The sequence below is a fragment of the Miniopterus natalensis genome, chromosome 14, assembly GCF_054644295.1.
Source record: "Miniopterus natalensis isolate mMinNat1 chromosome 14, mMinNat1.hap1, whole genome shotgun sequence".
Lineage (NCBI taxonomy): Eukaryota > Metazoa > Chordata > Mammalia > Chiroptera > Miniopteridae > Miniopterus > Miniopterus natalensis.
Window position 1 is genome coordinate 59,559,789 of NC_142094.1, and position 25,313 is coordinate 59,585,101.

The window sequence follows — 25,313 nt, forward strand, 5'->3', positions numbered from 1 at the left end:
GGGGCTAACAGTGAGGCCTCAAGGTTCTTCCGCGTTCGACCTGTCTCCGTAAGTGACAGGAAGTGTGGTTTGTTTGTAGAATCTCACTGTGGATTGACTGAGGAATACCGACTTGAACAAAATCTGTTGAAATAAACACAAATGTTTTGTGGCAGGAAAGTGCACAAAGGAAGGGAAATGTCTAAGTTCTGCTGAACTACTGAGAACTTTTTAAAAATGGTCACTGAAGCAAGACAGGGTTGGAACTACTGGTAGCCGGTGTGTACTGTGCCTCATCTGATTGATCTTGAGACCAAAGGGGAGTCAAGGGGGATTAAGCACAGCCATTTGCTGACTTGCCCATTGACAGGAGCTCTCTTCTCGTCTCCCGAATTAGCATGACTCCTTTGCTATGTGCACCACAGAGCAACTCTTTCTAAAGAGAATGCTGCCACCATATGCATTCTTGCATTAATGTCCTATGTTCCTGTGTCTAATTCCAAAACAAAGCATTCGATTCAACCAAAGTCCATGGAAACAGCCCCAATGCCATCGACAGATAACTGGATACACAAAATGAGATATATCCATACAGTGGAATATTATTCAGCCATAAAAAGGAATGAAATTCTGACTCGTGCCCCAGTGTGGATGAATCTTGAAAACATTATGCTAAGTGAAAGACGCCAGACATAAAAGGCCACATATTGTATTATTCCATTTATATGAAATATAGAATAAATAAACCCACAGAGACATGCAGATTGCTGCTGCCAGGGTCCAGAGAGAGGAGGGAATAGAGAGCAGCCGCCTAATGGATTTCCATGTGGAACGACAAAGGTGTTTTGGAGCCAGACAGAGGTGGTGGTCGCACAGCACTGTGAATGTTCTAAATGCTACTGACTTTTTCACTTTAAAATGGTTAATTTTGATCCTGTGAATTTCACTTCAATAAAAAAAAAATTGCAATAAGATAAGGCATTTACTTTATTTCTTTTAAAAATGCCATATGGAAATTTTAATAAAAAGTAAGAGTTAGGCAGTGTAATAAATGCTTCTAATAAAAACAAAATGATGAGAGTGGCTCCTGTCCTCTCCACCACTCAAAAGTGGAGCATAAAATCTTTTTGGATGGGTCATAATCTTCTGAGGAAATATAGGTTTAATCAAAGAACTGTGGGTTTCGTTGACCAGGAGAACTCCCAGCCCCAATATTCTACCTACCACCCCTTATGAAAAAAAAAAAATGCAAATAGCAACCCCTCCAAAGGTTCTTTCTCTAAAGGTGTGTGTTGGCCTTGGCTGGTTTGGCTCAGTGGTTAGAGCGTTGATCTTCAGACTGAAGGGTCCTGGATTCAATTCCTGCCAAGGGCACATACCTCAGTTGCAGGCTCGATCCCTGGCCCCATCGGGGTATGTGCGGGAGGCAATCAATCAAGTGATGTGTGTCTCACTCACATCAATGTTTCTCTCTCTCTCTCCCTTCCATTCTAAAAAGCAATGGAAAAAAAATCCTCGGGTGAGAAGAGAAAAATAGGTGTGTTTTGTTCTGTCTGCCTCTTATGGAGCCCGTTGCGGAAGGGAGACCAAAGCTGTCCCTCCACCAGAGATGGCTCCTCAGGTTCGAGGAAGCATCGTGCACCATGTGCTCACAGCTCTTCCGAAGGCAGAAACCTGTCTCCATGCTCAGGGTCCATCCCCCACAGAGAGAGGAAGAGACCTGGGTTTTAAACCAATCAGGGAACCTGAGGACACTGGGAAGCTGACTTGGTGCTGTTTCAGGCTCTGTGAGATTTGCTTTGCAGGATACCTGCTCAAAACCCTGCTCTAAAACCAGGTGAATCCCAGGCTCCTACTCCCATCCCTTCCTTCTCCAGGAAGCAATACCCTACAGTTTGAAATGGCTTGACCTATAAAATGACTTACCAGGACTTTAAAATATTCTGCTGACTTTGATCACAGACGGCATTAAATTGGCTGAAGCAGGTTCCAAGCTGAACTAGTGGAAGGAACAGCAGGTGTTTCTGGTGCAGATCTTCTCACGTGGGACGATTTGGGAACGTGATCTGAACTTCCTGCTATTTCTTAGACACACTCTTTTCAAGTTGAGTATTCGCCCAGGACAGTTGCTGGAAAACAGACATGTCTGGGAGCACATAGAAAGGAACCCATAAGAAGTTGTGCAGAGTTGGAAGCAGGAGCTGAAACCAACCTGAAAGCTATGTTTGCAGAGCACACACCTGGGGAGAAAGCCATGCGGAGATGAAGGCAGAGGATGGGGTGATGTGCCTACAAGCCAAGGAATGCCAACGGTGGCCCCCAAACCAGCAGACTCTCTCACAGCCCTCAGAAGTAATCAACCCTGCTGACACCTTGATCTTGGACTCATTTATGATTTACCTCTTCTATTAATTATCTGTTGCTACATCGCAAGTCAACCCCAAACTAAGCAGCTTAAAACAAAAAGTTATTACCTGACACAGGTTCTGAGGAGCAGCAGTCGGACTGCGGTGTAGCCGAGCGAATCTCTCCTGAGGTTGCTGTCAAGCTGGAGGCTGCGGCCTCAGTCACCTCATGGATGGACCAGGGCTGGCAAGTCAAAGCCCAGCTCACTCTCGGGGTGGGTGCCTTTTGGCATCAGTTTCTTGCTGACTGTTGGCTAAGGAGTCAGCTCTTTACCAGCCAGTCTCCCCACAGGGCTGCTCACAAGCACTGCTTCCCCCAAAGCAAGTGAGCCAGGAGAGCAGGAACGCACATCCAGACAGAGCCACGGACTCTTTATCACCTAATCCCAGAAATGACACATCATCACACCCGCCACATCCTACTCATTAGAGACAAATACTGAGCCCAGCCCACACCCAAGGGGAGCAGGAGCTCCACCTCTTGAAGGAAGTGGCGTCAGACAATCTGTAGGCATGTTTTTAAAACCACCACGCCTTACTCCCTCCAGGTACCCTCGCCAGAGTGACAGAAAGGGAATGAAAGCAACAACAGCATGAATCCAGGACAAGGAAAGCGAAGGAGACAACAGCAGTAATAATTCAGAACCGAGAAATCAGGAAATGAAGTCAAACAGCAGAGAGAAGGAAGTTAAATTATAAGCCAGTGGTGAGGAGTCATGAGGCCACCTAATTTTTACCCCAGAACCTCAAAATCTGAATGGGCAACACCAGGTACCTCTGGAAGTGGAGGAAAGGGTTAGGTTGAAAGTCTGTTTAAATAGTTGGCATAACTCCCTACCCCTTAGGTCTGGGCTTTGCACTGTGACCTCCTTCCCAAATGTTGGTATGAAAATTATGATTTTTCTTTTTAAATCTATTAATATTGTGTTATATTGAATCAGGATGCTTTTTGATACAAGTAACAGAAGGACCAACTAAAATGGCTTAAATAAGAGATTTAGTTTTTCAAATAATACAGCCAAAGGAGGAAGCTCTCAAGATTGGTCAATTCTCTTGGATGTCCCTTCATGGTCACAGTCCAAAGGTCATTTCCTCACATAGCCCCACATAAAGGTAGAAAGCAAGGGTGAAGAAAGAGGGTGGGGGTCCTTGTGGGTGGCTTTCCTTTCCCTTTCCCAGCATGTTGCTGGGTCTCAGGGCTCTCTTACTCAGCCACCCAAGTCTGTGACACTTGGCAGCCATGCTTCCTTCATGGGGCTCCTGCTCCTCAGGTGTCTCCTTATAGTTCTCCTGAGTTCATTGTTGTTCCCTGAAAACTATTCCTCAGCTAGGGGTGGTTCTCTGGGAGAAAGGGCTCTATCTTGTGCTTTTCCAGGTGACTTGGAGGTGTGGGGACAGAAAGCCTCTACGTAGGCTTCCCAAGGTCAAGCAACTCCTGCCTGGGCACCTCTGGTGGCCGTGATAGAAGACCTGGGCACATGAAGGTGGGCACTCATCAGTCAGTGTGTCCGTTTGCCTGCTTATGACTGGCTGCAGACTGTGAGGTTGTGAACAACTGGAGTCCTGGTCCAGCCGTACAAGCTAAGGTCGGCCATTGCACTGAAGAGCACCTCCTAGCAACCACCTGGGTCACAAAGCCATGTGAGGGAGAGAAAAGGCCCCAAGTAAAACCCAGTCCTGGTCCATCCTGGCTTTGGTTTCCTGCCCTGCCCAACTGCAGTCCCCAGGCCCTGGGCCCAATGCTCTCCTTTCTAGAGTTCAGGATCAGCTGCAGGGAGGATCTGAGGCACCATCCCCCTCCCCACCTCTTCTCAGGCAACTCCAAGGTTGGAATCAGAACAAGCCGTTGGCTTCCTTGACCACAGAGATATTCTATATAGCCTGAAACAGATTTACTTTTGTTTCAACAAACACTACAATTGTTTATTGCCTATAAGTCAACTTAATTTAGATGTCAAGCCTCTCCTCTGGTCAGGCCGGTAGGGAAACATAAGCCCTTTCAGGTTATTTACAATAGGTGATATAGTCACATGCCTCAAAAATTATATATCTATGAAGTCATCCTGTGAAAACCTCCTTCCCACCCCTAGATATAACCACCAATATTGGTGTGTTATGCCTCTTTCCTGTGTTTCGTTTTATCTACAGAAGCAAGCATAAGGATGTATTCACACACATGCGCGCGCACACGCTTGTTCGCTCCCTTTTCCCACAAAAGACAGCATACTATCCAATCCACTCAGAATTCTGCCTTTTTTATTTCACTTAAAATGTCTGGTAGCTCTTTCTCTACAGAGAGGCTGATCGTTTTCTTTTACAGCTACAGATCCCACGGTGTCCAGGACTGTGATTTATTGAACCATCTCCCACTGATGGACATTCAGGTTGTCAGCAGTTTTCCACCATCACAAACCACGCTGCACTGAATAACACAGAGTTTAAACAATGGGGGGAACGTAAAAGCAGCCGAGGCATTTCCTTCTGTTTTCCAGTAATTTCTTTCTCCCCTCTGCATCTTTACTTTCCTGGGAGCCAAAAGTTGATGCTTTATTGCAGTTTGCACACTGTTCAGGGTCATTTTGGCAGTTGGAATCACACAATAAAATAGAAAAATGTACATTTGTGGAAGTCCTGGAAGTAGCAACAGCAGCACCAAATCTCGCGTTCATCTAGCACCTCCTGCAGCCCTGAGTGCTGACACAGCAAGCTGGTGGGGACTTTGTAAGCTCAACACATGGTGACACAATCAGAGGCAGACCTCCTCCTTTCTGTCACAGGAGGTAAGAAGTGAGGCTGTGACGCTTAGGCCAGTCTAGCCAGGGCTACTGACACCATGGGGGGCACTTGGGAATTTTTTCCTCAGTGCTTTACAGCTTTCAAACATCCACTGGCATGGATATATTAAGGAATTGAAAGCAGGGATTCAGGGTCATATGTACACCCGTGTTCAAGGCAGCGTTAGTCACAACAGCCAGGGGATGACAGCAACCCCAGTGTTCATGGAGCAGAAGACTGGATACACAAACTGTGGACAATGGAACGTTACTCAGCCTTAAACAAGAAGGGAATTCTGGTGAATTCTGCAATATGACGAACCTTGAGGGCATTACGTTAATTGAAACAAGCCAGTCACAAGAGGACAAATACTATGGGATTCCACTTTTATGAGGCACCTAGTGCAGTTACATTCATAGAACTCACAGGGAACAGAATGGTGGTTGCCAAGGGCTAAGGGGGAGGGGAATGGGAGCTATTGTTTGATGGTTACTGGTTCACTTTTGCAGGATAAAGAGTTCTGGAGGTGAACGGTGGTGCTGGTTGCACAACAGTGTGAATGTACTGAATGGTTAGAGCATCTCCCTGGGTGGACTAAAGGTTCTCGAGTTTGATTCCAGCCAACGGGACATACCTCAGTTGTAGGCTCGATCCCTGGCCTGTTTCTCTCTTTCTCCCCCTTCCACTCTCTCTGAAATACAATGGAAAGAATATCCTTGGGTGAAGATTTAAAAAAAGTCCCACAAACCTACATGAAGACTGGCAAATAAGCATTACCACCACCCCCCACCCTGGTTCCGCAGCTCATCTTCCCTTCCAGTGTCCACCTCCTCCAGGCTTCCACACCCCGCACACCTGCAAACACCTAGGCCTCAGGAGCAGACAGCCTTTCGTGTCCTAGCTAAAAAAAACCCTGGCCAAAGGCCTGGGTCTTCCTGCACCGGAGCATCATGGTAAAAGAGCAGCTACAATGTTGATAATTAGCTGACATTTTGAGCCCTAAGTATGAGTCCAGCCCTGTTATATGCACTTTACTTGTATTTTCGTTTAAGTCCCACAACAACCCTATGAGGCTGAGGAATTTCATGACAGAGGAAACTGACCAAAACCAGAAAACACTTTGCCCAGAGGTTGGGGAGTGTGGGGGAATCTTCGAAAGGACTCACAGCTACGAGCTTGGACACAAATAAAACAAGGTGGGCATGAGAGCTCTTTATTATGTGATTGAGTTTTGGTAGGTTCAATGCAGAGGTGAAATACCAGGATGAGGCTGATAACCTGTTGAAAGTATAAAAATATCAAGGAGACAAGTTAGCGGACAGCCCACCCAATGCTTTGCAGGGAAATGGGCAACAGGAGGACCATCAGGTCAGCACCTCTGCTCACAAAGGAGTGAAGATCTATTAGCTCCCCTTAGAGGAGCCAGTCCTGGGGAACAGACTCAGCCAGAATGCCAACCTAATAAGTTATAGTGAGAACTGCAGCCTGGAAGAAAACCAGAACACTCAGTGTGTGCAGTCCAATCCACCCTCCGCTCAGATGGGAAAATCTACATGGGAAACCACCAGAATGCTACTTGGTTAACACTATGGTACAGCCCCAAGGCAGTTAGATGCCTCAAGTCGTAAAAAATCTAAAGCAGTGGTAATCTAAAGACCAATCACCCGGTGTCCTGGGCCAGGGCTGATCTCCAGGATGTCCTCTACCTGTAGTCAGAACAGGTGTTGTGAGTGACTGCTGCGAATGTATGATCTTCCCGCCAGCAGAGTGGTAGCTGCTCTCCGACTTTCTCATTTTCAGGGCTGCATGAGATCACATCTTTGCAATAACAGACTTACCTCAAAACTCAATATAATTTGTGTCATTTCCACTTGTTATAATCACACTCTGGTTTTGAGATTCAAGAAACACACAGGTGTGGGGAGAAGGTGGAAAGGGTATAGGAGGGATACATGGTGATCAGGAAAATTTTAATTTAATCTATTCTAAAAATAAAGAAAAAGAGACACTCAGGTCTGTCAGACATGGAAAGCAGTACCTCTTGTTAAACACCACGCTAACAAATCCGGCCTAGGTCATTATCTTCATCAGCTGTAGGACGACTCTGACCTTCAGTTTCAGACACTGCAAAGTTTAGGGTTTGTCCTAAACTGTCCATATGAATCCAGAATAACTAGACTTGACTTTCCTCCTGGGGAAAATGAAGGTGTTAAGCCAGATCAGGGCTGGTTTCCGGGAGGGGATGAGCCATTCCTGGGAAAAGGGAAGGGGGTGGTGTCAAGTTCTACTCAGCAGCCATACTCTCATCTAGTTCATATACTGAAATTTGGTGGAAATTTTCATTTGAAAAAGGGTTTTGCTGCCTTTTAAGTTTGTAAACTACTGAACTAGACAGTCTTCCAAGGTCTCATCCAAGTGCTAAATTATATTTTTGATTTTTAAAATTCATTTATTGAACGATTATTTGGAAAATGACTATGTGACCAAACTCTGCCAGGTGTGGTGATTACAATAGTGAGTCATATGGTAATAAACAGAGACTCTGCCCTCAGGAACCCACTGTTTGTTTTTTGTCAGAAACTGAAGAGCGATATAAATGTCACAGAGTCACCAAAAGACTCTATGTTTCCTAGGTGTTTTAAAATCACAGGATTTCCTGAAAATCAGCTGGTACCCATTTTTTCCATGGATGCTGCAGTCGTCAAGTATTCCTTCCCCTCTGCCCAATGCTAAGACACAGGCTGAATAATGTAGACAAAACCAGTTGTAAATTGAAAAATCACACTAGATTTTATTAAAATATACATAAATAACCTCATTTTTCTGAATTTCATCAGTTTTGGGAAGTCACGTGGAAAACAAGTGAGAAGTAGTAGCACTGGTGTGAGAAATGCAGACAGAAGGAAGTCGGTGAAACTGGTCCAGCCCACACCTGCCACCAGCCATCTGAGAAAGGCATCGAGTGCCGTGTCCTCAGCTATACAATGCGGTGCTTGGAATATATGTTGTCTGGGGTCGATTGCAGCTCTAAAATTCTACTGTACTAATTCTATTATTGGGAGCAAATGCTATATGTTAACAACGTATAGCGTGTACTCACAATGAAAATAAATGCCAAACTCGTAGGAATACTTTTAAGGAAGACAAGAGAAATACAGAAGTTTGATGCTTTAAAAAAAATGCATTGTGTTACTGTTTTATTCAAACTAATTAGAATATATACACAAAAATGTGTATCAAATGTTGCTTTCAAAAATTCTATGTTCCATGAGAACTATGTAAACAGTGTAAAATGTCTTTACTGCATAACAACAGAAAAAAAGTCAGCATTCCCACATAAGTATTAGGAAAATAGTTAAGATCATTTAAAGTTACAGTAAAACAAAATGAAGTACTATGGAAAAGTTTTTTCATGAAGTTGATTTATAGTCTAGAAGCAGTATATTTCATACTTTCAAACACTTTGGTATGAAAGAAATTAATCAATACAAAGCAAAAAACAAAATCAAAAACCAAAAAAACCCCTCTGGTTCTCAGATTAACTGGAGCTTCAGGATGAGGCGACTGCACAGCCAGCCACCCTGCACGACAGGGGAGAGCTCTCACTGGCCCCCAGTGGACATGGCCGTGCTGGGAGGGCCTCAGAGAACTGCTGTGCAGTCAGGGCACTTCACCCCCCTTCATAGCCATGTTCTCAGCAATAGCTTGAAGGCTTCAAGAAAATCTCAGATTCAAGATGGAATATAAGTGATCTTGGTTAGTGCCTCTTAACAAACACAAGTAACGCTGGCTGCACTAAAGCAGCTCAGAAGAATTCACATTCAAAGTAGAACATACATTTAAAAAAATTACATTCCTAGTTTCTCAAGAAGTCCACACTTGAGTAAAAGAACATATACTACATTTAAAAAGTGCAAGTCTAACAGCCACAGCAGCAGGTCTTAAAGAAACAGAAACGACGTCAGTCTGCTACAGGTCTTTCTCTACCCACATCATATATTACGTTAACAACTGTGCACTGAACTGATCTGAGGAGTTTTTAACTGCATCATTTTGATAATTGCATTTTCTCATCTATATCGTCCAAATGTGGTACTGTTTCTACTGTCTCTTGTTCTGTACGTTTTCTTCTAAATGAATCCCTACATCTGAGAATTACATCTGAGCAACTGTCAGTGCATCACTTCTGTGTCATCCATCACAAGGGCAAACTGGGAATGTCCTCTGAGGATTCTCTCAGCAATGTAATTTATACTGCAACTTTATGGAAAGACAAAGTCTTCAAAAGAAAAAAATATCCTTGGTGAACTTCACAAACTTACAGTAATAACATAATAATGCACTGCTGTTCCTGTCTGAACCAAAAGAACATGCTGTCCAGTGCACCCAAAAAGCAAATCCTGTGAGCACCAGTCCTCAGACAGGCAGGGAAGGGAGGGAAGGGAAAGACATGCAGCCGGGAGCATTCTGCGAGGATAACTACTCTGGGTCACCTTTACCACATCGTGAGTATGGAGATTAAAAGGAAGTTTTTGACAAGTTAATCTGAGGCTTACGGACAATTCTAGAATGGAATAAATGAGATAAACAAAAGAATTCGGCAAAATTGATCTCTGCTCGAATGAACCATGTACGGAAGAATTGTTAATATTTTAAATTAATTACTTCATAGTATTAGTACAGTATTAGGAACATAAGTTCTTGCCTAAGTTTTACAACCAAGTAGAAGAAGAAATAAAACAATGAGCAGTGAACAAATTAAATGTGAAATGAAGGGTCTCCTTTTGGTAATAGGTGCTATTAAAACCCAAGGACTATATTGTTTGAATTTTGTTCGTTTTGTGGAGAGAGACTGTTGGGAACATAAATCATTTCAAAATTTATTTGGAATTATCACCGAGACTACGGTATACTAATAACTGGCACTGCCAGACAGTAAAAACTATAGTAACAATAAAAACCATATTTCAATGAACCTAATACACCATTACTTTATGTACCATGGGAAGAAAAGATGCCCAGGATAGGAAGTCTAAAAGGAGGCAGAGACCCTCACAAAAAGTAAGGATGCCAAACGGCTATAGTCTCAAGGAAAGGTAAAAAATAACCCTTCCCCCAGAGGGCTGGAAAGAAGTCTGCACCTCTCCTCCTTAACAATACCTTGGTAATTGAACTTGTACATCCACCCTGACTTGGCTGCAAATTTTGTGGTCTGAATTCACAATACCAGCACAGTCCAAGAAAACCTAAGAGAAGTCAGCTTAAGCAGACTCAGGTTGGTAGTGTCCCCCCAGTGATGGGCCGAAAAAATGCAAACTGCGTCCAGAAGAACTCAACCTTCATCCCGGCAACAGCTGATTTTAGGGTGCATTCCAAATTTAAAGATGCCTACAATGTGAAAATATATAATCTGAAGTCAGTGAAATATGGGAGACAGATAAATAAGTCAATAAAAGAGATGCAGAAAGATCAGGAAATAAATGCTGGGCATGTAGGTAAACACGTGGAACCAATGACTAAAGGGCACGTTACTCAAAATATGGCAAAAAGGTTACTTTAGAGAGAAGTTAAATCCCTCTCTAAAACATACTCTTTAACTATAAAGTCAAATGAAAAAGCCATTTTAGAACTGAAAAAAATAAATGAATAATAATCTTAAAAGACTGGCCTAGGGATTCCAAAACCATGCCCTCTTCTGCTTCCCTTCACAGCACAACCCTGTCCTCCCTGACCCTTCACTTCTCACCTCCCTTGACCCAACTCCCTCTGCCATGACACTACCATGGCCCTGCCCAAGGTCACCAATGATGGACATCCGAGCCCCCCTCCTGAGGACAACTGAAATTCCTGGTCCTCCTCTTCCCCGACCTCTCAGCAGCACCTGACAGGCCAACCACTGTCTTCTCTCAGCTTCCCCGAGATCACAAACCTCTGGATTTCCTTCCACATCACTGGTGGCTCCTCCTTTCCACCTATACCCTTCTAGGGTATTGCACCTAGTCTGTGTCTAGGCAAGTACATGCTGATGGTTCTAAAGTTAATATTTGTAGCTCTGTGCTTCCGACCAATTACTGACCTGACAAAGCAGTACTGATTCTCATCCCCCACACACCCCGAAAGCCTACTCCCTCCACAAGTCCTCCCAGGAAAAGGTACCACCACCATCCACCTAGTTGCTCACATCAAAATCCCAAAAGTCATCCTTGACCCTTCTTTCCCTCATACTCCACAATGAATTCATCAGTAAGTCCCCAGCAACTCACTTCCAAAACAGACCTGAATGCAATCATCTCGGACCATCTCTGCACTACCCCCGCAGGCACAGTCTCCCTTCCTCCATTTGTGCTCAACAGCCTGCCCTCCAACCAACATCCACAGCAACCTTTCTAAAGGGTAAACCAAGTCACATCACTCAGTGTCTCCATTACGCCTAGAGTAAATGCAGACACATACAGATCCCTCACACCAGGCCTCCTCCATTCTCCCACCCATTTACTACCCTCTGGCTACACTGGGCTGCTTTCTGACCCTCAAACAGGACGTATCTGTTCCCATCGCACAACCTTCACAGCTGCTCCTCCTTTTGTGTGAATTGTTCTTCCCTTACCAGCAGGTGCCCTCCTCCTCCTTATTAAGATTTCAACTCAATGTCATGAGTCAGCAAAGCCCTCCCCAGAAGCAACCCCAGTCATGCTCCCCATCTTATCTCATCTTCCCTACAGAAGCCATCACCATCTGAGATTCACTTACGGGCTAAAGGTTAGAGTACGGCTATACTGTCAACCTCCTCCCAGTGGAAGACACAGTAAAGCCTTACTTAACATTCTTGGATAAGTTCTTGGAACTGTGGCGAAACAACACATCACAAAACCAAGTTTACCACAAGCTTGTGGATATAAACAAGAGTTAAGATTCTACGACACCTCATCAATGTTGTAACGAAAGGACATTGAGCAAAACGATATTCAAGGACCTGCTGCAAGATGAAAAAATGCAGTGTTGTTTACCACTTATCCCCAGCATGAACACCGGTGCCGGGCACATAGTAGGTACTGAATAAATATCTGCTGACCAACTGAACGACTATTTCATAAATGAAAATCTGGACTGTGGTAGTTTTGAGATTATATTTAGTTTATCATTGTACTATCAGAAATGATAAGAACTAATAAAACTCTATCAAGAGTCTGATTATAAAGTGGCTTTTTAGACCTTTTACCTACTCTATTGACTAAGACTCCTTAATACGTATTAGAAAATTATCTAAATGTCCATGAACGGGAAACTGGCTAAGTAAGATGAGATACAGCCATCCAGTGCATTACTATGTAACTATTAAAGAGAGTGACAAAGACTTATACAAGCTACCCTGAAAGCTGTGCAAGCGATACGGCTGACGGAAAACATCAAGCTATGGAACGATGTAGCCTAGACCTCACTAAAGAGGTTCCTTTTTTAAAGTGTACACACATCTGACGGAGTATGCATAGGAATACTGCCCTAAGCAAATTCTACTAAAAGCGGTCACCTCTACAAAGTGTGGAGGCTGAACTTATCATTTATTATTAGATAATCAAAAACTGCTAGGAACTACTTTTGATTTCAGTAATTCGGAGCTCACCAGTTTGTGTTTACTCTTTCCAAGGCTTTAAAATCTCTAACTTTAAAAAAACACATTATCTATTTTTTACAGCGATGCATAACCTAGTAAGAAAAAACAGGCCAGTGTCAGATCTCAGGACAGTCAGGAATGTAGATTGTGCTGACCTGTAGGCTGGCTCATCACGTGTTTAACCCCCTTTTCTGTTCCTTCCCTCTACGAAGACTGGAAATGCTTAAGACGTCACTTTTACAATCTTTCCTGCAGTTCAGGATCGTGGGGAGACATGTGACACAATCTTAGTCACTGGGTATGAGTAAACTTTTAGACATGATTTTGCTTTCCAATTAAAAGGGAGAGATATAACCAATATTGCTCTTCGACCCTTATCCATACCTTAATGTAGACACGATGTCTGGAACTACGGCAGCCATCCTGTAACTATGAGGCAGCAAAAGCCAATATGCAGGCGCAAAGATGCAGACAATCTGGGTATCTGTTGGCATCACTGAACAAATGAACCCTTCCTGTTATGTAATAAAAGTGAACCTCTACTTGTTCAAGGTATTTTGACTTAGGTTCTGTTACCTACAACCAACGGAATTCCTAGCTGATGTTCCTGAGGATCTATTTTTAAAAGAAACTAAAATTCAAAGAGCTCAGATTCTACGTAGAATTAGACGATTATAACAACTAGGAAATGTAAATTATACACTAATTCCCTTCCTTTACTGTCTCTAGTCTGAATTTTTAAATTAAAAAAAACAACACTCAAAAGGAAACATAAAAATGGGAAAATTGTTGGTCAGCATGAATTTCATAAAAAAGACTCCGGGATGAAACTTCAGAACTTACACACAACAAGGATAAACTCACACAGTGGAGCTGAAGTCCAGTTAATGCTGGGGCTGTTCTGGGCTGATGTTCATTGTTCGATACACTTCTTTAAGTAATAACAGGGCAGTATCTTCAGACTCCCTATCAAAAAGAAAAGCACATTTACTTAAGAGACAATTAGTAGAAATTAATCTCTATGCTCAAAGGGGACACTGCTGCTCCTCTTCTATTCAGCTCTACTAAGGGGGGCAAAAGACAGTCAAGCGTTGTAATCTCAGAGCTGTCCTTAAAATCTGGATACCACTCAGCCACGCTGCAATTCTCCTTGGTGAGCGGGGACACAAGAAGGGGTGGCTTTTCCAAGTCCCTCTCTATCACTCCCATTCTGTGAAAGGCATCCCTGCAAAAACTGTGCCTACCAGCAGTGAGGGCCTTTGGTCAAAGGCAGGTGACACACTGCCTTCTGGTGGGTAATTAAACTAAAGGGGGAAAATACTAATTTTGAATATATGGGTGTTCAAATTAATCCTCCATAACAAATGATACATCAGCAAGCATCTCACTAGAACTAACACTGCTTCCTATGCTGGCACCTAGAGGCCACATGTTATCAAACAAGAAAATACTTACCAATAGCACAAATGACTCTGAAGAGCGAAGAGATACTCATTGAAACTCTCTATTGGCTTTTCCTGAAGGACGTGGTCGACCCGGCGGCCTCCGTTCAGCATTCCGACCTTCCCTAGGTAGTCCTCATCCTGGGAAAAATCTGGACTTTCCACCACTTTTTCGGCTGGAATTTAAACCATTTCAGTATCAGTCAATCCCTTATCATTACCCTTTGACTTTAGCTGACTTCTGGGCTCAGTGAGAATATTGCTTGACCCAGGTGGCAACTTTGGGGCTGCCAGGCTCACTTCCCATTCCAAAGACCAGGGGAAGAGGGTGGGTTACCCCAGAGAGGAGAGACAGCCAACGAGCTGACAGAGGTTGTGAAGAAAGGGGTGAGGGAGCATTGTAGAAAGAAAGGAAATGGAATTAGAATCTGAAAAACTATCATGGCACAACCACCTCACATTGCAGTAAAGTCCATAGCAACACGGTTAAACAGCAGCATCAGAAAGGATCGTTTTTTGGAGTGGATCTTTCCAGGGCCTGAACACAAACTTGGTTCTCAATTCTGGCCCTTCACGCTGGCCTTAGGAATCTCAATGACATTTAACACTGCAGAGTAAAAAGCTCAGCAGCGATCAGGCAGAATCCTAGTAAGGAAGGGTGACATGCATTTTGAAGTATAGCTCATCATAGGAGATTTTCTTTTATAGGAAGAGTCTCTGTGCTTTAACAAAAAGCATCCTTCAACGACTTGTGGGTTACGTTCAGAAACAACACCTGGAACAGCTGGAAAAGGCCTCAAATACCAAGCTTACCATCGACTTGTTTTTCTTCCTCCTCTTGGATCTGATGGGCCACCTTCTCCAGTTCCTCTTGCAGCTGAGCTGAGGAGGTGTGAGCACGGGCAAACTCATTTAACGTCTGCCAGGCACTTTTCAGAGAGCTAATAAAACCCTGCTTCAAATCAGATCCCATGCGAGACAGACTTTCTTTCAGCTCTGAAGAGAAGACAACACATCAAGTGAGTAGTCAGTGTGTACAATTCCGCCCCACATAATTGAAAAGAAAGTTAACATTATTCAAGGCAAGGTGAAACCTGCCAGTCCTTCCTTAAATGACACACACATGGAGTATCTCAACCCAAAACCTTCAACACGTTAAAATGTTTTGAGGCGTCTTATCCCTGCCATTTCTGTAATGAGTAAACCTGATTCAGCCAAATCTATAAACTTCCTCTCTCCAAAAAGAGGAAGCTCAATACCATAAAGGTATACTTAAGCACAGGTGTGTGCTTTTCCTAACTGTGAGCTGAAACGTGGGCCCACAAAGTTGAAAAGACCTCTTTTCCTAATCTGTGACAGTGAAACCACTTAGAAAATGTGAGATTGTGACATAACCACAACTTAAACTTATAATTTAAAAATGAAGAAACTCTGACCCCTTCTATTCACCTTTTCTACTTTTGTCTAATAATTCGTATTTGAAATCAAGGTCTTTGAGTATCAAATTTCTCATTTTAACTCCAAAAGAGTTAAATATTTTTTTAAAGCATGGCAAAAGCAAAAAAAAAAAAAAAAAAACACTTTTAAATAAGAGGGCACGATCACTTTTCCTGCTTTACACCTGTGGGTAAGTAATATACATGATTAACAGACTTAAGAGAAACTTAAACCCCCCTTAGAATTACCATCAATCCATATGTTCAATGAGTTTTTTTAACAGGAAAAGTCTGTCTTGTTAGCAAGGAAATAAAAGCCCGCTTGACTTCAGAGCATCAAACTTATTTCTTGACAGTTTGGTCATTAGTTCAAATGCTACTCTGCTTCTCAATTACAAAGATTTTAACCAAATTCTATCAAAGTCTATGCATCATGTCACTTTATTACCATCTTCCCCCATTCCTAAGTATCTCAGCAATTAGAATGTTATCAGGGATAAAGTCATCAAGGACAAGGAACTCACTGTAACTTTCCTTATAGCACCTCCAAATATTCAGTAAACAAGTTCTGAACACAGTAGGCACTGAACATTAGCTCTGTAACAACGGACTTAAGTGTTAAAATTTTTACAATTCATTACAAATAACAGGTTGAAAAACAAAGGGAAGGAAATAAGTTTTATAATATTTGCTTTTTACCTAAATGAAGTCTTTTTCTGCCTTTGTGATGTGGAATGAGAACCGCTTTTAGGTCCAAATCTGGAACAATCATAGGTTCAAGTCTATATGCCATTGGATCAAGCTATAAATAGAAGAATTGAAACTTATAAAAAGCCATTTTATTTTGAGTAATATACCTCAGTTGGGTAAAAAAACAAAAAACTGGCAAACCAGATATCTTGATTTTTTTTCACACCTATTCAAATACCGGTAATTATAAGAAGACTTTAAAGTTTCTGAGTAAAATTACCTTGCAAGCAAAGCAATAGAATTATTTCCTTTAACAAAGGTTTATTGAAAAAAGTTCACTGGGAAATATTTGACTATCTATTACAATAGAGAGCTGAGTTGTACAAAATCCAAATCAGTATTAATTCCTGAGAAATAAGGACCTGAGAATCTATTAGGGTAAAGAGCACAAGTTCTTCATCTCCTTCAAAACAGGAAGTTAGTTCAATTCACTCACTGGGTGATAAATATTGAAGAATCCTTTACAGGTAGGAAGCCTGTAGTTCTCATCTATCCGATCCACTCCTCTAATAGTAAGAAACATACCAACTGGAGATCCCATGGCAAAGAAAATCTCTGGTTCAAAGTCTAATGAGCTGTAAACAACAGAAACCTAGAAAGAACCAAAGAGCAATAAAACATGATCATTCCAATGATCATAAGTTGAAACACTGTAAGTGAAAAATGCATTTAATATAGAACATCATAGCTTAGCTTAGCCCACCTTAAACATGTTCAGAACACTTACATTAGACAACAGTTGGGCAAAATCATCTAACACAAAGTCTATTTTATAATTAAGTACTGAATATATCTCATATAATATATGTGAAACACAATACCCAGAACACACTGTTTACCCTCGTGATTGGGTGGCTGCCTGGGAGCAGCACAGACTGCCCAGCATCACAAGAATGTGTCCTACCACACCGCATTGGCCTGAGAGACCAAATTCTACACTCAGAAGTGTGGTGTCTACTAAATGTGTATCACTTCCAACCCATGATAAAGTTGAAAAATGGTAAGTGGAACAACAGTAATTTGGGGACTGTCTGTACTAGTGAGGGTGATGCGGAGAGGCAATCCTGTAAACTGCCAGTGGGAATGCAAACTGCCACAGCCCTTCAAGCAGCAAGTAGCAACAACTACCAATGGTTTCATGTGTACATTCTTTGGCCAAGCTAAGTTTCTTCTACTTATTTAACTGAAAGAATAAAGAATTTGCACGGGAGAACTGGTTTAAAACTGTTTATCACTAGATCGCTTAAAAGACATAAAACACTGGAAATATCCTCTATGTCCAATGTTATGGGTTGTGTCCTCCCCAAAAAGATATGTATCAGTACCTCAGACCTTATTTGGAAATAGTCTTTATACTGGTAATCAAGTTAAAGTAAGGTCTTTAGGCTGGGCCCCGATCTAATATAATTGGTGTTACTATATAGGGGAAATCTGGGCAGAGACAGACACGCACAGAGGGAAGACGATGTGAAGACAAGGGTAAGAATGCTGTGTGAAAACGGAGGACTGGGGTGATGCATCGATAAGCCAAGGAACACGTGGCAAACCACCAGAAGCTAGAAAGAGGCCAGGAAGGGTTCCTCTGCATGGCCCTGCTGACAACTCCATCCTGGACTTCCAGCCTCCAGAACTGGGAAACTATAAATTTGTTGCTTTAATCCACTCAGTGTGTGATACTTTGCTATGGCTACCCTAGGAAACTAATACATCCAATAAGTAAATGTCAGGATAAATCACTATCTTTCAAAACAGTGCAACGTAGCAGTCATTAAAAATGAAGTTGTAGCAAAGTAATTACTGACACGGAATCTATTCATAATACAGCTGACTCTTGAACGAGTCTGTACTGCGTGGGTACCCTTAAACACAGGTTTTTCCCGGTAAATACTGTAAGTGTATGTTCTCTTCCTTATGATCTTCTTAATAACAGTTCCAATTTTCTCTAGCATACTTTATTTTAAGAACACAGTATATAACACATATAACATACAAAATATGTGTTGACCATTTATGTTATCCGTAGAGCTTCTGGTCCACAGTAGGCTATTAGTAATTAAGTTTTGGGGGAGTAGAAAGCTATACGCAGACTTGTGACTGCATGGGAGGCTGGTGTCCCAAACCCCATGCTGTCCAAGACCAACTGTATATTGTTTGAAAACAGCAGTATAAGGTTTCAGTAAAACATTATATGTAGCACTGTCCCATTTTTTAAAAACATATACATAAATATATGCGCAAATGAAAGTCTGGAAGGCCTTCTTCAAACAGCTAATGGTGGTTAGTTCTGGTTCAAGAATTTCCACAATTATGAAAATGGAAACTTATTTATAATAAAAATATGCTGAAAGTAACATCCAAAAAAACCTTCAGACTTCAAAGCCAGTGAGATACAAGAGTATAAAAATGTATTATGAAATGTTGCATTCTCAACTATTTGACCGATTTTTAAAGGAATTTTTCCCTAAGGAAAGAGCTATGAGTACCAAAAACACATAAATTAAGTGAATACAGCAAGATTCTTTCACAGAAGCTGAAGTATATTCTGAGCGTATTTTCTAACTATTACCAGTTTTGTTGCTAGTGGCTATCAGAGCACGCCATAAAACTTGAGTGACGGAAAACGGAAATAAGGAGAATTTCAAAAGTTAGATGGTGTATTCAGTACACATTCAATCCCTTATTTTGAACATTATAAAAGCAGCACACAATTTTTATTAAAATCGGTTTTCTCTACACCTCCCATAAATGTTGAATAAATATTTGAACTTAAAGATATGTAATAAAGATATGTGATTCCAACATAAAAATGCAGCCCTCATCACTGTGCAAACTTACCTGCCCAGTGCCAATTTCAAAAGACTCATAACCAACATGCACAGAAGAAACACAAGCACCGACTGGAAGTTTCCTCTTGGACTCACTAGATTCTGAGGGGACAGAAGCCATTTCTTTAGCTTTCTGAGCACTTTCCTCTTGTCCTTTTGTCAAAGCCGCCATCACTGCCTTCTTTTCTGAGGCTGTTTTTTTTTGTTCCTGTGAAATATCAAAATTTGGTAACATAACCCTGAGGGAAAAAGTTCAGTTATGAGCTATCACCATGAAACATGCTACCTCAATATTAGGGAATGATTAGTAATTTCTGAGGCACAATAAGGATATTGTGTCAGTAGAGAAATGTCCCTTTTAGAGACGCATACTAAATATTTTAGAAAGAAATACCATGTCTGTAATTTACTTTAACATTCTTAAGAGAAAAAGATTGAGGCAATGAAAAAATACAGCAAAACAGCTGTAATTAAATCTAAAAATTATCACTTCACTATTTGTAATGCTTTTCTATATAATTTAGTTTTAATAATAAAAAGTTAAAAAATGTCAATTTCTTCCTTGAAGAACTAAACTACAGACATTTTAGAAGTGCTGTATAATTTTAAAATACACATTTCTATAAAGATGTGTAACTTAGGAAAAACCTCTTCATTCAGCATCATGTCTGCATGGAGCCATGAACAAGTTTTCCTCAAAAGCATTTTGGGAACAATAAGCACACTGTGGTCTCTTCGTACAATGGGATAACCACTCGGAAATAAAAAGGAATGAACAGCAAATGAGGCAACAATTTGGTGAATCTCAAAAACAGTATTTTGAGTAAAAACAAGCCAGGTATAAAAGAGCACATACACAGTGTTCATTCCATTTATATAGAACAGGCAATGCCTTCAAGAGTGGCAGAAATGAGAAGAGCAGCTACACAGCAGGAGGAGCTTAGAAAGCAGCATGCATGACAGAGATGTGCCACTTACTTTAGATTGTGATGACACAGGTGCAAAAATTGTCAAAACTTACTGCCCCAAATACTTATGATCAAGTTATTCCCATAAATAAATAAGTGAACAAAAGCTTTGGGAGCATCAGAGGACAGGTGTATCTACTAAGACGAAACCCGCTCACACTGGCTTGTCATCACACCCAGGTACAGCAGCGTGCCAGGGGATGTGAACAGCCATAACGGGTGGACTTGTCCACTCCCCACATGCACGTGTTTCAATGGATCTCAGTCCCCAGGCTGCCAAAGACTGTGTAAGTCTGTTTAAACCGTTGTTGACAATGCCTAAACAAAATAGCTGGCCAAATTAGTCTTATCTATTAATGAATTCCAATTACTACGAAATCAGGAAGAGTCCAATTGGTTAATCTAACCAGACTATAGAAAAAAAAACTCTCTGCCAGCCAGCTGGGAACGAATCCCACCATCCTGTTTTGGAAAGTTTGGTTATCTCCGCCCTTTGAAGGCAGCACAAAATAAAATCTAACACCCAAAATGAAGAACATGCTCAGAATTATTCAGTTTAAATTTGCTTTCTCACTCAGAAATACCTCCCATTCTACTTGCAGAACTTATTCTAATTTGCTGAGAGCTGTCTAATTGGATCATAAACTGTCCTACTTTAGATTGTTGTTTTATTTCTCCTAGACACCTGTGATAATTGTAAAAACAAACTGAACCAACATATACATACTTGACGACTAATATTCCCAATACTAAAAATGATTCCTTCTCAAATGGAGATCACTAAGACAATTTACAAAGGGGAAAAAAGCATTCAGACTACAAATACTTGATGTGCTCATTATAAATAATTGGCTAATTACAGATGTACCATATCATCTTATTGATCCAGCAGCACACCTTGTCATTGATAAGAAACAAAGAGCCATCCATGGCAACATGGATAAGAAAACGTCATGGCTCATCCAGAGGCAATTACTTCTGAATTTAAAAAATCAGGCTGCTTTATAGATTTTTACTCTTTTCAAAATATTCTTATAACGCCATAATTTATATATTGGGGCAACCACAGTGCGTCTACAAATTTCCCAAGAACCACAGAAACTTTTCCACTGTTGGTCCTTTAATTACAGAGCAAAGTCAAGAATGTGCTGTGGGGCCTGAACACAGCTTCTCATTTGTTTTTGTTTTATAGGCTTGTGCTCGGTTCACGTGTACATGGACTCAAATGTTAATGGTAAAACCAGGAAGGAGTCATATGTTTAAAAACTCATTTATTATAGAAATATTTGCTCATGGCTAAAATTTTATAATGCTGCTTATAGCACTTAATCTTTTATTTTAAAATTTCTAAAGTTAAAACTAAAATTTAAACTAAACAGGTGATTTGGTGACGATATAAGGAGGTCAACATTCCATGATGTTTAAAAGCATCATGATTTTCATGGCCATAAGAACATGTTTGAGAGCCACTCCTTTATGAGAGAAAATACTAACTTCCACACCTGCCATTCGGGCTTCAGGGCTCTCTGCCCTCCCCTACTCTCAGCTCATCTGCTGTTTCAGCTGCAGGCCCACTCCTGGAAGATGATTTCCCCCAAACCTACCCCTCCTTCAAGCTGAAGCACCGACACCTTGAGGAAGTCTTCCCTTACCAACCCCCGGTCCTTTCTCCCCAGGCCAGAACTGCCACCTTCACCTGGCTGTCACAGCATGAACAGCAGTCTGCTACAGGGCTGGCCTGTCGTCATTTGTGGTCAACTCTCTCCAACTAGACACACTATCTTCAGGTCATCTCCAAATCTCAAGAATTGGGCATCATGCCTGACCCAAAACATATATTTATAAAATGTTGACTAACTCAATTGCTTAAGCTAGTCACATCCAATCAGTCCTATGACTACAGTCATACTACATAAACTGGCGTATGTTAAGTTCCAAAGAAGTAACCCAAATAAAAAGAACCACAGAAGTTCAAAGATGTATTTTTATTAACAAAGACATGTTAATAAAAATAAGCCCTAGCTGTTTTTGCTTAGTGGTTAGAGCATCAGCCCACGGACTGAAGGGTCCCGGGTTCGATTGCAGCCTAGGGCACATACCTAGTTGCAGGCTTGATTGCCTGCCCTGCTTGGGGCACCTGCGGGAGGCAACCAATCGTGTCTCTGTCACATCGATGTCTCTCTCTCTCTCTCCCTCTCTCCCTTCCATTCTCTCTGAAAAGCAATGGGAAAAAAATCCTCGAATGAGGCTTGAAAAAATAAAAATTAAAAAAAAACATAGCCACCCTAAGTGCTAATTCTTCTAATTATTTAAAAAAACTCTCTGTAAAATTAACTTAATGAAAATGAAACAGCAAGTTTCCCCGCAGTTGTTTCCTTTTTAAATGCTTTTTAGTTGTTGCTGCTTGTTGCTGTTTTGTTTTGTACTGTTAAGAATTTTTGCTTTTTGGCCTTGGCCAGGTAGCTCTTAGTGTCGTCCTGACAGGCCAAGGTTGCGGGTTTGATCCCCAGTCAGGGCACATACAAGAAGTAACCAATGATGCATAAACAAGTGGAACAGTACATCAATGTTTTTCTCTCTTTCCCCTCTCTCCTCTTTCTCTAAAATTGATCAATCAGTACATTTTTAAAAAAATAATTTTTGCTTTTTGGTTATTAATGAGATTCATGTGTGTGTGTTCTATCTTTAGAAGGTGAGAGGGATTCGGAAGAGAGAAAATGAGCTAAAAGCCACTGGGTGTTCATCTTCACCTGCATCACTTCACCCTCAGGCCAACCCTGTAAGGAAGATGTTATTGCCATTCTAGAAATAAAGGAAACCAAGAGTCAGAAAGGGCACACAAACTGCTCATGATTATGTAGTTAATAAGTGGTGAACTGAGAATCAGGGTTACCAACTTATCTAGTTATCCAGGATTTACCCGGTGTTTGCAGTGGAAAGTTCCCATTTCAAAACTGAAAGTCCTTTGTCTAGGGAACTCTCTCTGTCCCAAGAAAACTGGGTAGTCAGTTACCCTAACTGGAATTTAAATCCAGGTCTGGCTGACTCCAAAGTCTGAGCTTCTATCCACTCCATAACTGTGTCCAGGGGCTGGAAGCACACTAGCTGGCCCAACCATGATGGTATTAACCAAGACTTCCAAAACATAAACAAACTAATCACAGATGAGTTTTGTTTTCTTTGGGGCCAAGATGTACTTTACCAGTTGGGCAGCTTTATGTTTTACGAAGTGAGCTATCTTCTTTCTGGGTCCCAGGGGTACTCCCATTTCCTTCAGGTCATCGTCCGTACACATAAGCTTGAAAAGAACATAAACAAGCACATGAATTAGTCTAGAGACAGAAGAACTGACATTGAAAAATGAAATTATAAAGAAACGACAACTCTAAAGCCACCTAAAACCCAGTCCATTGTTTCAGAAGCTGATTGTTTGGATTTTAAGTCATGGATTAATTTGGGCTGTGAAACCTTAGCCCCCCAACATCCAATCACTCTATTAGTTCTTTAACAGGAAATATGTGTTGTACAAAACTCAAAGGCGACCATCAAGCTAAAGTTCTGAAGTCTCTCCCTCCAGTCCTGCCCCAACCACCCAACCCAGCACTCTCAGCAGCTTGGGGGGGGGGGGGGGGGCAACCTGCTCTCTTTGAGACATTGTCTTACACATACACAACATCTACATGCTTCCAGTGTGTGGGCACAGGTGTGACCTACTGTGCTAAAAGGACTGAGCTTTTGGTCATGTCACATGACGTACCTGAGAGATCGTTTCACACCTCATCTCTGACACTGCCTCATCCATTCAACAGCTGCAGGGTCCACAGCCACATGGACGCCCAATAAATGACTTCACTAGAGTCCTACTAGTGGACATGAAAGGTGTTTCTAAGTTTTACTAGTACAAACAGTGCTGCAGTATCCTTGCACATATTCGTATGCATATTTCTCCATAGGAAATATTCCTGCCGTGAATTTGCTGGGGCAAACAAATTTTATATTTTGAAAGATGTTGCCAAACCGCCCTACAGAGAAGCTGTACCAATTTACATTCTTACCAACGCTATGTAACAGTGCCTACTTCCCTTCATCCTAACCACATATATACAGGTTGGGGCAAAGATAGGTTTACAGTTGTTCGTATGGAAAATAATACAGTAATTAATAAACAATAATACAATAAGCTCTGTTTTGAGTACTCACAACTGTAAATCTACCCTTGCCCCACCCAGTATTATCAAACTTTATCTTCACCAAACTGATAGGTTAAAAATAAAACCTCAATGCAGTTTTAATTTGCATTTCTCTTACTCATTTTCCTGTAAGAAGCCCTGTTATTTTCTTTTCTGTAATATCATCTGCTCTTACTCTTTACCTGTTTTCCTATTTTGTTGATATTTTTGTGTAACTAGTTTGTAGACATTTTAAATAGTAAGGAAATAACCCATATATCTGTAATGAGTGCTCCAAATATTCTTCTTAACCTATCATTGCCCTTTTGATGTTTATGGCACCTCCTGCTATGCAAATTTTTTCTTTTATGGCTTCTGGGTTTTGCAGCACATTTATAAAAGCCTCCTCAGGTTGTTTAAAAAAAATTCTCCTGTGTTTTTCAATTTTTGAAACATTTATGTCTCTGCCTTATCTGGAATGTATTACGTAAGAGTGTTTAAATCATTCTTAATTTTCAATTTATACACAGGAAAAACAATTTTAGACAAAAATGAATCAAACTATCACCAGTACCAGAGATTCCATATCAATCTTTTCCTTTTCAAAAGTGCTAACGTATTCAGAGAGGCTAAGTGCTGCCAGAGCTTCGTGCAAAGTCAGGACATCGTCATTTTCAATATCAAGGTCACAAGATTCATCCAAGGTCAGCTTTGGCTCTTCAGGTATCTTAAGAAAAAAGTTGGGGAAACATTACAAAGCTCAGAAAAACTCCCATAAAATGTCTCCCAATCTACAGAAATCGTAAACCATTCTGCTCTATAAAACAAATCTTAATTTTTGGTAGTTTGCCATCCAAAGTTTTAAATATTTTGAAAAAGCATATAAATCAACAAATTACGCATGCTCCCATTTCTTACAATAACAATGAGCTATATGGTTCCATTACACTTG

At 41.2% G+C, this 25,313-nt stretch overlaps 1 protein-coding gene across 2 annotated transcripts in view; it reads right to left on the minus strand.

Moving 5' to 3' along the window:
• Positions 1–7,923: 7,923 nt before the first annotated feature.
• The window catches only part of SEC23IP (SEC23 interacting protein), a 31,661-nt gene continuing 14,271 nt past the window's right edge, over positions 7,924–25,313 (minus strand). The window contains exons 11-19 of one of the 2 annotated variants that reach the window (XM_016207164.2): positions 24,936–25,088; positions 23,395–23,490; positions 19,235–19,432; positions 16,836–16,991; positions 16,349–16,451; positions 15,027–15,209; positions 14,227–14,389; positions 13,636–13,737; positions 7,924–10,547 (exon numbers count right to left, since the gene is read on the minus strand). In XM_016207164.2, the coding sequence (XP_016062650.2) occupies positions 13,656–13,737; positions 14,227–14,389; positions 15,027–15,209; positions 16,349–16,451; positions 16,836–16,991; positions 19,235–19,432; positions 23,395–23,490; positions 24,936–25,088 (1,134 nt within the window). In that variant the 3' untranslated portion in view covers positions 7,924–10,547; positions 13,636–13,655. Of the gene's footprint in view, positions 10,548–13,614; positions 13,738–14,226; positions 14,390–15,026; positions 15,210–16,348; positions 16,452–16,835; positions 16,992–19,234; positions 19,433–23,394; positions 23,491–24,935; positions 25,089–25,313 lie in introns of both variants that reach the window. The other variant, XM_016207163.2, reaches the window with a different exon arrangement.